Genomic DNA, 12,022 nt, shown 5'->3' with positions numbered 1-12,022 from the left:
AGATGTGACTTCAAAACAAAGCAAAACACTCAATGGTACTTAAAATCAATCTTTTTTAAAAAATAAATCTTAATTCATGCGTTGCCCAATCATCTTGAATATTCCTTCATGTATTTCAATATAGAGATGCATATTAAGCAAGAATTATTCTAGAATTATTCTAAGTTTCACTCACCTTTCCTAATATTCCCTTTCTTCTTACTACAGAAAAACAACAAAAAAAGGACATGGGTGTTTTAAGTCCAATATGTGCTCTTTTCTTCTTTCTTGGAGCCAAAGTATATGGCCAATATGAAAGTTATCAATGGGATGAAGATTATGATCAAGAGTCAGAGGATGTCTACCAGCCTGAATTCCATTTCCATCAAAATAGAGATTATGGAGTTCCTTTTCCTCACACCCTAGGCTGTGCCAGTGAATGCTTCTGTCCGCTGAACTTCCCATTGTCAATGTACTGTGATAACCGCAAACTCCGGACCATCCCAAAGATCCCCGCGCACGTGCGGCAAGTCTACCTGCAGTTCAACGAGATAGAGGAAGTGCCTGTGGATCCCTTCGCCAACGCGACTCATCTTCAAGAAATCGACCTCAGCCACAACAAAATTCAGTCTCACAAGATCGACGCTGGTGTGTTCGCCAAGCTATCAAATCTACTCCAACTTCACCTACAGCATAACCTTCTGGAAGAATTTCCATCTCCGCTTCCTGGGTCTCTGGAGAGACTCCTTCTGGGTTACAACCAGATCTCCAGACTGCAGGCAAACACCCTGGAAACGCTCGCGAACCTCACCATGCTTGACCTCTGCCATAATCTTCTAGATGACTCTACTTTAGGGGAAGAGGGTCTTGCCAAAATGGAGAAACTGATGCAACTCAACCTATGTTATAACAAATTAGAATCAATGCCACCTGGTTTGCCGCCTTCACTGATGTATCTGTCCTTAGAAAATAACTCCATTTCTTCTATACCAGAGAATTACTTCAATAAACTTCCAAAACTTCATGCCATAAGAATGTCACACAACAAACTGCAAGACATCCCATATAATAGTTTTAATCTTTCCAGTCTGGTAGAGCTCAATGTTGGACACAACAAACTGAAGCAAGCATTTTATATCCCACGGAATCTAGAACACTTATACCTAGAGAATAATGAAATTGAAAGTATGTTAAAGTTTATTATTATTTGTTAAAACAGACAGAACAGCATTCACCTTTAAAAGAACAAATCTCTTTTAAAAAATCCATGCTTGGGGCCGGAGCGATAGCACAGCGGGTAGGGCGTTCGCCTTGCACTCGGCCGACCCGGGTTCGATCCCCGGCATCCCATATGGTCCCCCAAGCACTGCCAGGGGTAATTCCTGAGTGCAGAGCCAGGAGTAACCCCTGAGCATCGCTGGGTGTGACCCCAAAAGCAAAAAAAAAAAATCCATGCTTTACATATTACTGAAAATGGTTGCTTTGAAGGAAGTGGCAGAAATTGACCTCAGAGAATGGCATAAACTTTTTACCAAAATGCTGTACAGTTTCTAGACCTTTGCTTTGGATTCTGTTACCCTTAGCGTTAGGATATGGTGCTGGAGGGGGCCAGTGAGATAGTACAATTGGTAAGGCCAGGGTCTGATCTCTGACACCCCAGATGGTTCCCAAGCAATGCCAGGAGTGATCCCTGAGTGCAGTGCCTGGAGTAAGCCCTGAACACTACTGGGTGTGACCCCCCCACACACAAAATGGTATTGTAAACAAACATGAACATTCTGCATGGTAGGACTTTATTACTTTTTATTTCTATTATTATTTTGTTTATAATTATTAATTTGTATTCACTTTATGGTTTTACTTTTATTTTGAGATTGCTTACTAAAAGTCACTCAAATTACTTATTAGTCAAAGGTCATTTACTTTGAAATATAAAATATATTTATAAAATGAATTATAATGTAAAACTATGAAATTTATAGTTTTATTTTTCATTTTCATATCCAATGTAGGAAATAAATAGGTTTAATACCATATATACACATTTTAAATAATAAAATCACATTCCATATAACATTTTAATAAGAACCACTACAGGATTATGGATTTAAAGCTTGCTTTTTCATTCATATTTTTCAGGTATCAATGTTACGCTCCTGTGTCCATCAGCCGACCCACTACACAACCACCATCTGACATACATTCGTGTGGACCAAAACAAGCTAAGAGAGCCAATAGGCTCATACATTTTCCTCTGCTTCCCTAACATCCATACCATCTATTATGGTGAACAAAGAAGTGGTAATGGTGAAACAATACAACTGAAGACCCAAGTTTTCAGGTTCCATGATGATGCGGATAGTGAAGAGAATATTGGTCATGACGAAGGCCCAGAAGAACAAGAGCCAGAAGAAAACACTGACCCTCACTATTATGGAAGTCACGAATGGCAAGAAACTATATAGGTATACATTTATGAGCTATCAAAATCTTATTTCTAATTTAACTAGGCATGCATAGTTCTCAGTAATATATCTAGAATTATAGTTTAAATTTGCTAGTGTTATATTCGCGACATTATGCAGGATTAGAGTTTACTCAATGAAACATGTCTGTAGAACTGTAAATTAGAATTACTAATGGCAATCAAAAGCTAACTTGAAAAATAATATTCCTGGGGCTGGAGTGATAGTACAGCAGGTAAGGCACTTGCCTTGCACAAATCTGATCTGGGTCTGATCCTTGGCATCCTATATGGTCCCCCAAGTACCACCAGGAGTGATCCCTGAGTGTAGAGCCAGGAGTAACCCCTGAAAACTGCCAAGTGTAGCACAAAAACCAAACAAAATAAAATTATCATGTTGAGAAAATGTGAGTATGCTGCTTCTAATAAAGTAATTTTTTGAATAATGGTGAAAGAAGTAACATGACAAGCTAAGAGGAAGAAGCAATGTGCTTTAAGTAATGATGAGGACAATGCTTGAGTAACAGGTGATCTTGAAGTAATAAGCAGTCATTCGTATCAAGAATAGATTGGTTTCTTGAACCTAATCTCCAGAAAACTTATACTTTTTTTTTTTAAAGCAAGGAGGGCCGTTGGGCGGAGACACCCATAGATGCTCAGGGGTTATTCCTGGCTCTGCACTCAGGGATCACTCCTGGCTGTTGTCAGGAAACCATGAGATGCCAGGGATCGGACCCCAGTGGGCCATATGCAAGGCAAACACCTTACCCGCTGTGCTATGACTCTGGCCCAGAAAGTTATACACTTGTACTTATGATCCATAACTACAACATACACTCCCTGGCCCTACTTATTTGGCCTATTCCCACTTTACAAAAAAAAAAAAATTACTCAGTGATCCTTGGAAATCTACCTCCTTTAAATAAACACAAAGTGTACTCACCTTACAGGATCTTTCCAGAGATTGATGTGGGGGAGGAAGAGGAAAGGGGGTGGGGAGGAGGAGGAAAGGGGGTGCGGGAGTGTCATCCACCTTGGTAAAGACTGACTTAGAGCACAGGATGGTATTTTTAATTTTCAAAACAATTCAGACATGCAGGTGCATTAAACAGGCTAGACTTTTTTTTTTCTTTTTTGGGTCACACCAGCAATGCTCAGGGAGTTTCTCCTGGCTTTGCACTCAGGAACTGCTCCTGGTGGTACTCAAGGGACCATATGGGATGCCGGGGATTGAACCCAGATCCGCTGTGTGCAAGGCAAACACCCTCCTTCCTGTACTACCACTCTGGACCCTTGATTAATTTTTCCCTCAGAAGACCAAGGCAACAAAATTAATGGCCCTGTTTTTGGCAATCAAAAAACACCAAATTATCTCACTACAATTCATATTTAGCAATTTTTAGCAGTTGTGCCAAACAATCTTTCCTGCTTCATTTTAAGATAAATGTTTTGATAAATTGAGAAGTCTTTGTTTTAGTTACAGAAAGATTTGCTCATAAATGACTGTTTTGCTCACAAGGAAAATTAATGCTAGCATAAGCACGTTAATAATAATTTCTATTTCTCTAGAAAAACATAACAGAAAATACATGCTATCATTCAATATTTGCTCACTTGATGCTAAAGCTAAATAGAGTGTCTTTAAATCCTGAACAAGTCTTTATTATCGTCTTTAAAACCTTAATAAGCATGGGGCTGGAGAGATAGCACAGCGGGTAGGGCGTTTGCCTTGCACGTGGCCGACCCGGGTTCAAATCCCAGCATCCCATATGGTCCCCTGAGCATGGCCAGGGGTAATTCCTGAGTGCAGAGCCAGGAGTAACCCCTGTGCATTGCCAGGTGTGACCCAAAAAGCAAAAAAATAAAAAATAAACCTTAATAAGCATGGGCTATTTAATCTATCATTTAAAATAATACTAAGTATGCCTTAGAGTTCATCTTGCTCTACCAGGCTAATATTTCATAGATTCCTAAATAGGGGATAAATACAAATCTAGGGCTGCCTTATAGGTAACCAAAGAAACAACAAAAATTTGAACAATACACAAATAGCAGAGAAGAAAATTTTATTTTACAAGCAGTTTCAAGTGCTGAGTCTTTATTTTTTGAGAGGTAACAATTTAAAATGAAGTCTCTAATGTTCTTTATGTCATTAAGTAGGTGATTAGCAGGCACACACCTGACCCAAGGACAGCTTCCATGATCCAGAGTGAACACAAAAGACACTGAACACCACTCTATTCACTTCTTTAACTTTCACCAAGATATTTGGTGTGCAGGTAAAGATAGCAAAACACTAAAGCTGTAGACACTGGGTAACACTCAGCAGTACTCAGAGCTTACTCAGGGCTTGTGCTCAGAGGACCATATGGTGCTGGTCAAGCACCTTGATCCCTGTACTGTCTCCTTGTACTCTGCTCTGGCCCTCTGAGTCCTCTCCCTGGTTCATAGGATATTTCTTACCTAAAATTATTTAAATTGTAATGGGTGCCACCAGAGAAATGCAAATCAAAATCACAATGATTCAAACTCATCAAGACGGTCAGATCATCTAGAGGAGAGTTAGGAGATATGAAAGTGTGGAATCATCATACATGATTGATGGGGATGTCAAAGGTCTAGTCATCTGCAGTTGTTTAAAATATCAGATTAGTCAGGAACCAGCAACCCCACTGCTAGGTACCATATAAGAACACTGAAAACACAGGTCTATACAAAACCACGTGTACTATGTTTACAACAGCATGACCCACAAGCAGCCAAAATGTAGAAAGCATCCAAATGCCCATCAATGGATGAACAGAAAAACAATGGCATCTCACTCAACAGAGTATCACTCAGCCGAAAAGGAAGTATTAAACTGACAGATGCCGCCAGGAATGATGAAAGTATCATGCTACTGAAAAGTCAGTCACAGAAGACTTCATATTGTTAAGATTCCATCAATTTCTAAAAAATTTTCCCTAACAGGCAAATCTACGGAAACAAAAAGATTAAAAAGACTGCCCAGTTTCGGGGGAGATGGGTTGGGGGGATGGGGGTAAGTGGGGGAATAATGGTAAAGTAGGGAGACTGCGAATATTCAAATAGGTAGCGATTTTCTTTGCATGATGAAAATATTCTAAAATTATTCGAGATGATGATTTTACAAGTCTGGGAATACTAAAACATCTGAGTTGCAAACTTTTAAAAGATGTTATCAGGAGGCCAGAGAGACAGTATAAAGGGTAGGGCATTACCTAGCATGCACCCTGAGCCCCACCAGGAATAATGCATGAAAGCAGAGGCAGGGGTAAGTCCTGGGCACTACTGATGTGCCAAACCCAATGAATAGACAGTGTACTGGGGACAGACAGCTAATACACTGGGTGGGAGGTTGGCCTTGCACACTGCAGAGCCAGTCTTGAGGGCCAGCACTGCACACAGTCTCCTCCGGAGCCCCCCCTGGAGTTATTCCTGAGCACAAAGCAAGGAGTAAGCCCAGTGCACTCTATAGGTGGTCTAAACCTCCCCACAAAAAAGAAGTGCATTATACGTGGTAGGAATTCTATAATAAAACTTTTATTTAAACATTAAAGCAAAAATAATATCAAACAAATCATCCAATAATATCTTAATATCAAATAATATGAAAGTAATATCAAACGACCAGGCAGGAAAAAAAGAAAATACTAAAGTGGTAGAAACTGGAAAAAAAAAAGTGAACACAGCCAGTCTAACTTTTGATACTGGCTGTGAAGTGGTGAAAGTCTCAAAGAAGGTGGAGTGAGTAGGGGATGACTGGCAAGAGTGAAGGGGAAAAGGTGAGACTGACACAAGATGTCATAATTACTTATTTTGCCTAGTGGAGGTGGGTTGGGGAAAGAGCTCTGGAACTTATTTTATGTCTCCTAAATTTATAAAAGAAAATGCAATTTATTTATTGAGGATTTGCCTTAGCAAAGGATAAAATCACAAAATCCAACCATTCAGTACAAAGAATTCAGGTGGAAAAATCTTCTAGTTTAGTGTGGTGACTAAGCTGTTTAACTGCTCGAAGCCTCCCTTTCCTCATCTGTGCAAGAAGGACGGCTCTGAGTGTAGTTAAAAGGGTAAAAAGAAACAGCAAATACAATAAGTATTTAGCAAAGCGTAGGACAGTTGCAGGCATTCAATCAACAGTAACTACTGTTTCAACACAGCTGGCCAGCAGACTAAGATCTGTGTCACAAAAGTATAACAAATTTAACTTCCAGGAAGGAAATTAGAAATATTATTTCAGGGGCCAGGGTGATAGTACAGCAGGTAAAGTGCTTGCCTTGTATAGAGCCGACTAGGGTTTCATGCCCAGCACCCCATATGGTCCCCTGAGACCACCAGGAGTGATTCTTGAGTATAGAGTCAGGAATTACTCCTGAGCACTGCCAGGTGTGGCCCATACACCAAAAAAATTTTTTAAAGGTTTTTATTTCATAAATTTGTTCACAGCAATCTAAGTTGAGAATACTTAGCTTTAGTGCTTAAATATTATCTGAAACACTTTATACCTTTGCTTCAGTTCTTGAGTTTGACATCATTAAAGTAAAACATCTTATCCAAAATATTGGATAAGATGCAAACTTATCCAATTGCATGGGTCAAACAACAAGAACAACAACAACAAAACAGTGTTTTTTCTTGTCTCTTCTATATACTTTCACTGTTGCAAGTAATTCATATGACTTCGAGGATGGCTAAAACTAAAACCACAGTTTCCTGATTCCAAATCCATTTTCCCTTAAATCTCAGTAATAAATTATAAAAGCAGCTGGAAGCAAAATAAAATCAAAACAGCTCAAAAATCTAAAATTTCCATTATCTTACAATTTCCTAATCAATGACTATAAATATAGTGGATCTGTCATTACTTTACATTTCGTTAGGTCTCACTGGATGGAGGTCTTAGTACATTTACATTTGCATAACTTAATTATATTTACATTTGCATAAGTTAATTAAAATTTTAATTTAATTTCAAAATTAAATCACAAGTACAGAACACTGCAACCATAAACCTTTTCTTATATTGAGCATAATTTCCTTCCATTTCAGTCTTTTTTACTATGGTTTCTTTTGTTTGTTTGGGGGCCACCCGTAGTGGTGATCAGAGCTTATTCTTGGCTCAGGGCTCAAGGATCACTTCTGGCAGAGGGGAACATATACAGTGCTGGGAATAGAACCAAATGGGCTGCGTGCAAGGCAAGTGCCTTAGACACTGTCCTATATCTCTAGCACCTACATTTCAGTCTTAAACGTGGGAAGTATTTGAGTTCTAATCTTTATCTAATTTGACCAAAAGATTTGGCTTCAGAAATAAACAGGAAATTTTAATCTAGTGATTCAAACCACAGGCTTTCCATAAAGTCCCAGAACACTGGATTCAGAAGACCTATACCTCTCTATAACACAGTACATCTCAATGGGGCAGGCCTTGCTATGTAGGGACACAAATTGGTGGTCACAGTGAAAGGGCACAAGGAGGTGGAAGAGTGAGACCGGCACCTGGTGGGCAGACATGCTACTAAAAGTGCACAGTTCCCACAAAGCAGTACCTGGCCCCAAGTTTCTACAGGGTTGAGGTTGAGACATTCTGTAGTTACTAGATTCTAATTCAGCAGGCAAAAGACACAGAGGCCCAAAGTGGTTGAACTGTCCGAGATCGGAAGGGCCAATGACAGAACAAAACCAGCCACCTATGTGTCCTGAGTCTCAAATAACACAGGAAGCCATGCCATTGGCAGCGACATGTTCTCTATCAGTAGAACTAAGACACTTCCAAAATTAAAAACAAACAAAAAACCCTCCTCCCCAGAAACTCCTTCTCTGCAAAGCTTAATTTCTCTTAATACATTTTATGGTGTGTGACCTGCACTTGAAAAACATTACGGGTTAGAACCAAAAACCCAACGAGACACCTTCAAAGGAATACAGACACCAAAGATAAAGCAACAGGGTACTCAGAAGGGCTCTCCAGAGACCCACTCTCTGTCAATCATGATGCCTGCACTTGTGCATGAAGCAGCTTTCTTCTTGCATTACTGAACAGTGGCAGTTCAGTGGCTCTGCACTAAGATACAGCAATACTGGAGCAGGAAACAATCTAAGTTCCACATATATTTTACTGAGGACTGTGTAGAAAGTGATGTGGCCTGGTCCAAAGAGAAGTCTGGGTCTGGGGTAGATATTCTACCTCTTCCTAGGATGGGGGGTCATCACTGGGCTTTCAGTGTGGGACCAGCAACATCTGATAAGTTGGGGATGGGGAGGGACATGCCAGAAGGTGAACCGGGTGGCGGGAGTCTGGGCCAACAGCTGACTAGAGTTCAACCACGCTCCACTCACTCAACTGATCATACCTCTGTACCAGAGCCTGAGTGGCAACAGACAGAGTGGTGTGTCCCTCCTTAGTTAAAACCCTGTGCAGAGTGTCACGCATAGTGCTTGGGGGTTAGGGCCACGTGACAGCCATGGAAGGCCTGCATTCGAATCCCTCCCAGACTCTGCTCAATACATCTCTTCCCTGAATTTCCATATGCCCGCTTGCTGTGAGGAAACATAGCCACAAGTATAATGGCTTTCAGGGAGTTTCACAATCATTCTAGCAAATTATGAAATGCAAAAGGCATGGTTTTGGGAGCCCTTCAAATTTGCAGTTGGTGTCAGAAGTAACAAAAGCCTGGAGACTGTGTTCTCAGACTCCTGTTTGGGAAACAGAAGTTTCTTTTCCAATGCAATTCTGAACATTTCCCGAATCTTACTTTGTGAACATTCCCTTTCATGTGGGTACAAGCTCTGACTTGAGTCCAATCAGCGGAACTTGGTGATGGGACGGCATGTCAATTGCGGAGGACAGGTGATCACCATGTATTGCCAAATTAAGCATCCGGTGGCTGCTGTTGGCTGCCCAGGAGAAGAAGCCACCTTCAAAGGAATGGGGGATGACTCTGGCTACCATGCAGATGAAAGTTAGGCCCTCGAGCTCACATGCTGCAGGAGCCGCGATCAACAAACAGTTCCGAGACCGTACTCAACCCCTGAAGTGAGGGGCAGTCCCAGCCAACACCGGGCCTGCAGCTTTCAGGCAAGACCAGAAGCAGAACCTGGCCCAGAATCCGGACCCCCAGGAACTCTGAGACAGTGGAGTATCTCAGTGTTTATCTTCAGTGGCAAGTCACTAAGCTGTCAATAAATAACCAATCTAATGGGCACGCAGTCGTGTTCTTCAGAAATATAACAGAGGGTAGGTCTAAAATGAAAATGGGACAATCTTTCCCACTGCCTTAAAAGTCTCTCAGGGTCTCTGGCTACAGAATGAAGTCCAAGGGGCCGAGCGATAGCACACAGGGTGTTTGCCTTGCACACAGCCAGCCCAGGTTGGACCCCCAGTATCCTATATGGTCCCTTGAGCACCACCAGGAGTAATTGCTGGGTAACCCCTGAGTACCACCAGGTGTGGCCCCCAAACAAAAATAAACAAGTAAATAACAACAATAAAAAGGCCGAGGCCCGAGCAACTCAGCAAGGCAAGAAAGAATCTCCTCGACCTGGATGTTTCAGTATGTCTTGCCCCTTGCTTCTCTCCCTCTCCCTCCAGCCACAGGTAGGCATATCCACCTCTTCCCCCCTGTCTGCCACCCCACCATAGCCCATCCCAGCTCTTCCAGGCTGCAACCAAGCCCTGAGCAAGTTGCTTGGCAGCACATTCCACCGTGCGTTCTGTCTGCCGGCCTTCCTGCTGACGGCTGACCACAGTATCTCGAGGGGAGGAACAAATATGCTGTCTAGTTCTCACAGAGTTGGTGCTTAGGAAACTTATTACATAAGATTGCACTCACTGGTCATAAATTTTCAAGGAAAGATGATATAACTCACAAAATAATGTTCTGTAGTACAAAATGTCATCGTATACCACTGAAGAAACCATAAATCACAAAGATTCTCTAACTCAGCATCTAACCAGTTGGCTTAAGTTACATACTCTTAAATTTGCCACACAAAGCAAACAAAACAAGCCTGTGCCTGCTGTTTTATAAGTAAATATTTCCAAAGACTTTAAACAGTTTTATTGTATCTTTAAAGATACTACCATTATCGGGATGAAGGAATGCGATACTTTAAAGGAGGATGCCCAGATCAACCTTGGTCCCAGAGCACAGGGAGGAGATAGGAAGAAAGAGTGGAGGGAAGGGGGAAGAAGAGACAGACGAGAAGCAACGGGGCCAGGTCAGGGACTGAGGTACAAAGGTGTTAGGGATGACAGAGCCAAATATCCAAACCGCAGCGTCAACAACACTGACATCATGAGACCCAAACTTTAACAACCAAACTCAGGAAGGGGCCTGTCAGGAGGGCGGGCTGTGGGAATGGGGGTGGGGGCCGGGGGGATAAGGGAAGGAAGCTGGAAACATTGGGGGAGGGGAGTTGACATTGGTGGCAGGATCGGTGCTGCAATATTGTATGTCTAAAACTCAACAATAAATAACATTGTAAATCATGGTGCTTAACAAATTTAAAAAAATACTACAGTTCTCTAAAATATCACTTAAATCCTTAAAAATTCAAACTTATTCTTTTTGTTTCTGTTTGGGAGGTTCCCAGGGGGTACTCAGGCACTCCTTCATCTGTGCTCAGTGGCTGCTCCTGGCAGTGCTCAGGGAAATGAACTGAGGCCTCACACATGCAAAACATTTCCTTGGTCCACTACTTGGTCCACCTCTATTTCTTCTCATTTTTATTCCTTTTTATTTTTTCAGTATCAGGATCAAGACTAGAGCCTCACACAGACAGAGCAGATATAACTACTACTAAGTCACATCTCCCCACTTCTCCGAAATAAAATTTAATGCATCATAAGGCTTAAAAAAAAATCAAATTCAGGGGCTGGAGTGATAGCACAGCAGGTAGGGCGTTTGCCTTGCATGCGGCCGACCCGGGTTCAAATCCCAGCATCCCATATGGTCCTCTGAGCACTGCCAGGGGCAATTCCTGAGTGCATGAGCCAGAAGTGACCCCTGTGCATCTCCAGGTGTGACCCAAAAAGAAAAAAGGAGTCAAATTCAGTACTAAAATAATTTTAGACTTCATTTAACAAACAAGAATGTCTTACCATAAAACCCCAAATTAGATATCAAAATATTTGGTGGGGGGTGGACTTGGGGGGTACAATCAGAGTGCCCAGGAGTTTCTCTTGGCTCTTTGCTCAAGAGTGACCCTTTTTGGGGCCGGAGCAATAGCACAGCGGGTAGGGCGTCTGCCTTGCACGCAGCCGACCCGGGTTCGATCCCCGGCATCCCATATGGTCCCCCAAGCACTGCCAGGAGCAATTCCTGAGTGCAAAGCCAGGAGTAACCCCTGAGCATTGTTAGGTGTGACCCAAAAAGCAAAAAAAAAAAAAAAAAGAGTGACCCTTGTCAGTGCTAAGGGTCAGATCAGACAGGGTGCTGGAGATTAGAGACGGGTAGACCACTTGCAAAGCAGATTCATTTCAGCCCAAAAGCAAATGCACTATCTATCCCCTTGGGAAGCATTAACACGAAAAGCATGATTTCAGACCTATGATTT

At 41.9% G+C, this 12,022-nt stretch overlaps 2 protein-coding genes across 2 annotated transcripts in view; one reads left to right on the top strand and one right to left on the bottom strand.

The window, feature by feature from the left end:
• The window catches only part of CENPP (centromere protein P), a 225,955-nt gene that overhangs the window by 148,577 nt on the left and 65,356 nt on the right, over positions 1 to 12,022 (bottom strand). The gene's annotated exons all lie outside the window — the stretch shown is intronic.
• On the top strand, positions 228 to 2,444 carry OMD (osteomodulin). The gene is made up of 2 exons (XM_004620125.2): positions 228 to 1,164; positions 2,119 to 2,444. The coding sequence occupies exons 1-2, from the start codon at positions 228 to 230 to the stop codon at positions 2,442 to 2,444; spliced, it is 1,263 nt and encodes a 420-aa protein (XP_004620182.2).

Source organism: Sorex araneus, chromosome 2 (assembly GCF_027595985.1).
Source record: "Sorex araneus isolate mSorAra2 chromosome 2, mSorAra2.pri, whole genome shotgun sequence".
NCBI lineage: Eukaryota > Metazoa > Chordata > Mammalia > Eulipotyphla > Soricidae > Sorex > Sorex araneus.
This window is presented reverse-complemented; position numbering and strand designations above follow the sequence as displayed.

Coding starts and splice junctions, on each gene's coding strand:
- OMD (XM_004620125.2), top strand. CDS start 228: ATGGGTGTTTTAAGTCCAATATGTGCTCTTTTCTTCTTTCTTGGAGCC. Junction 1,165..2,118: donor AGAGAATAATGAAATTGAAA/GTATGTTAAAGT, acceptor CATATTTTTCAG/GTATCAATGTTACGCTCCTG.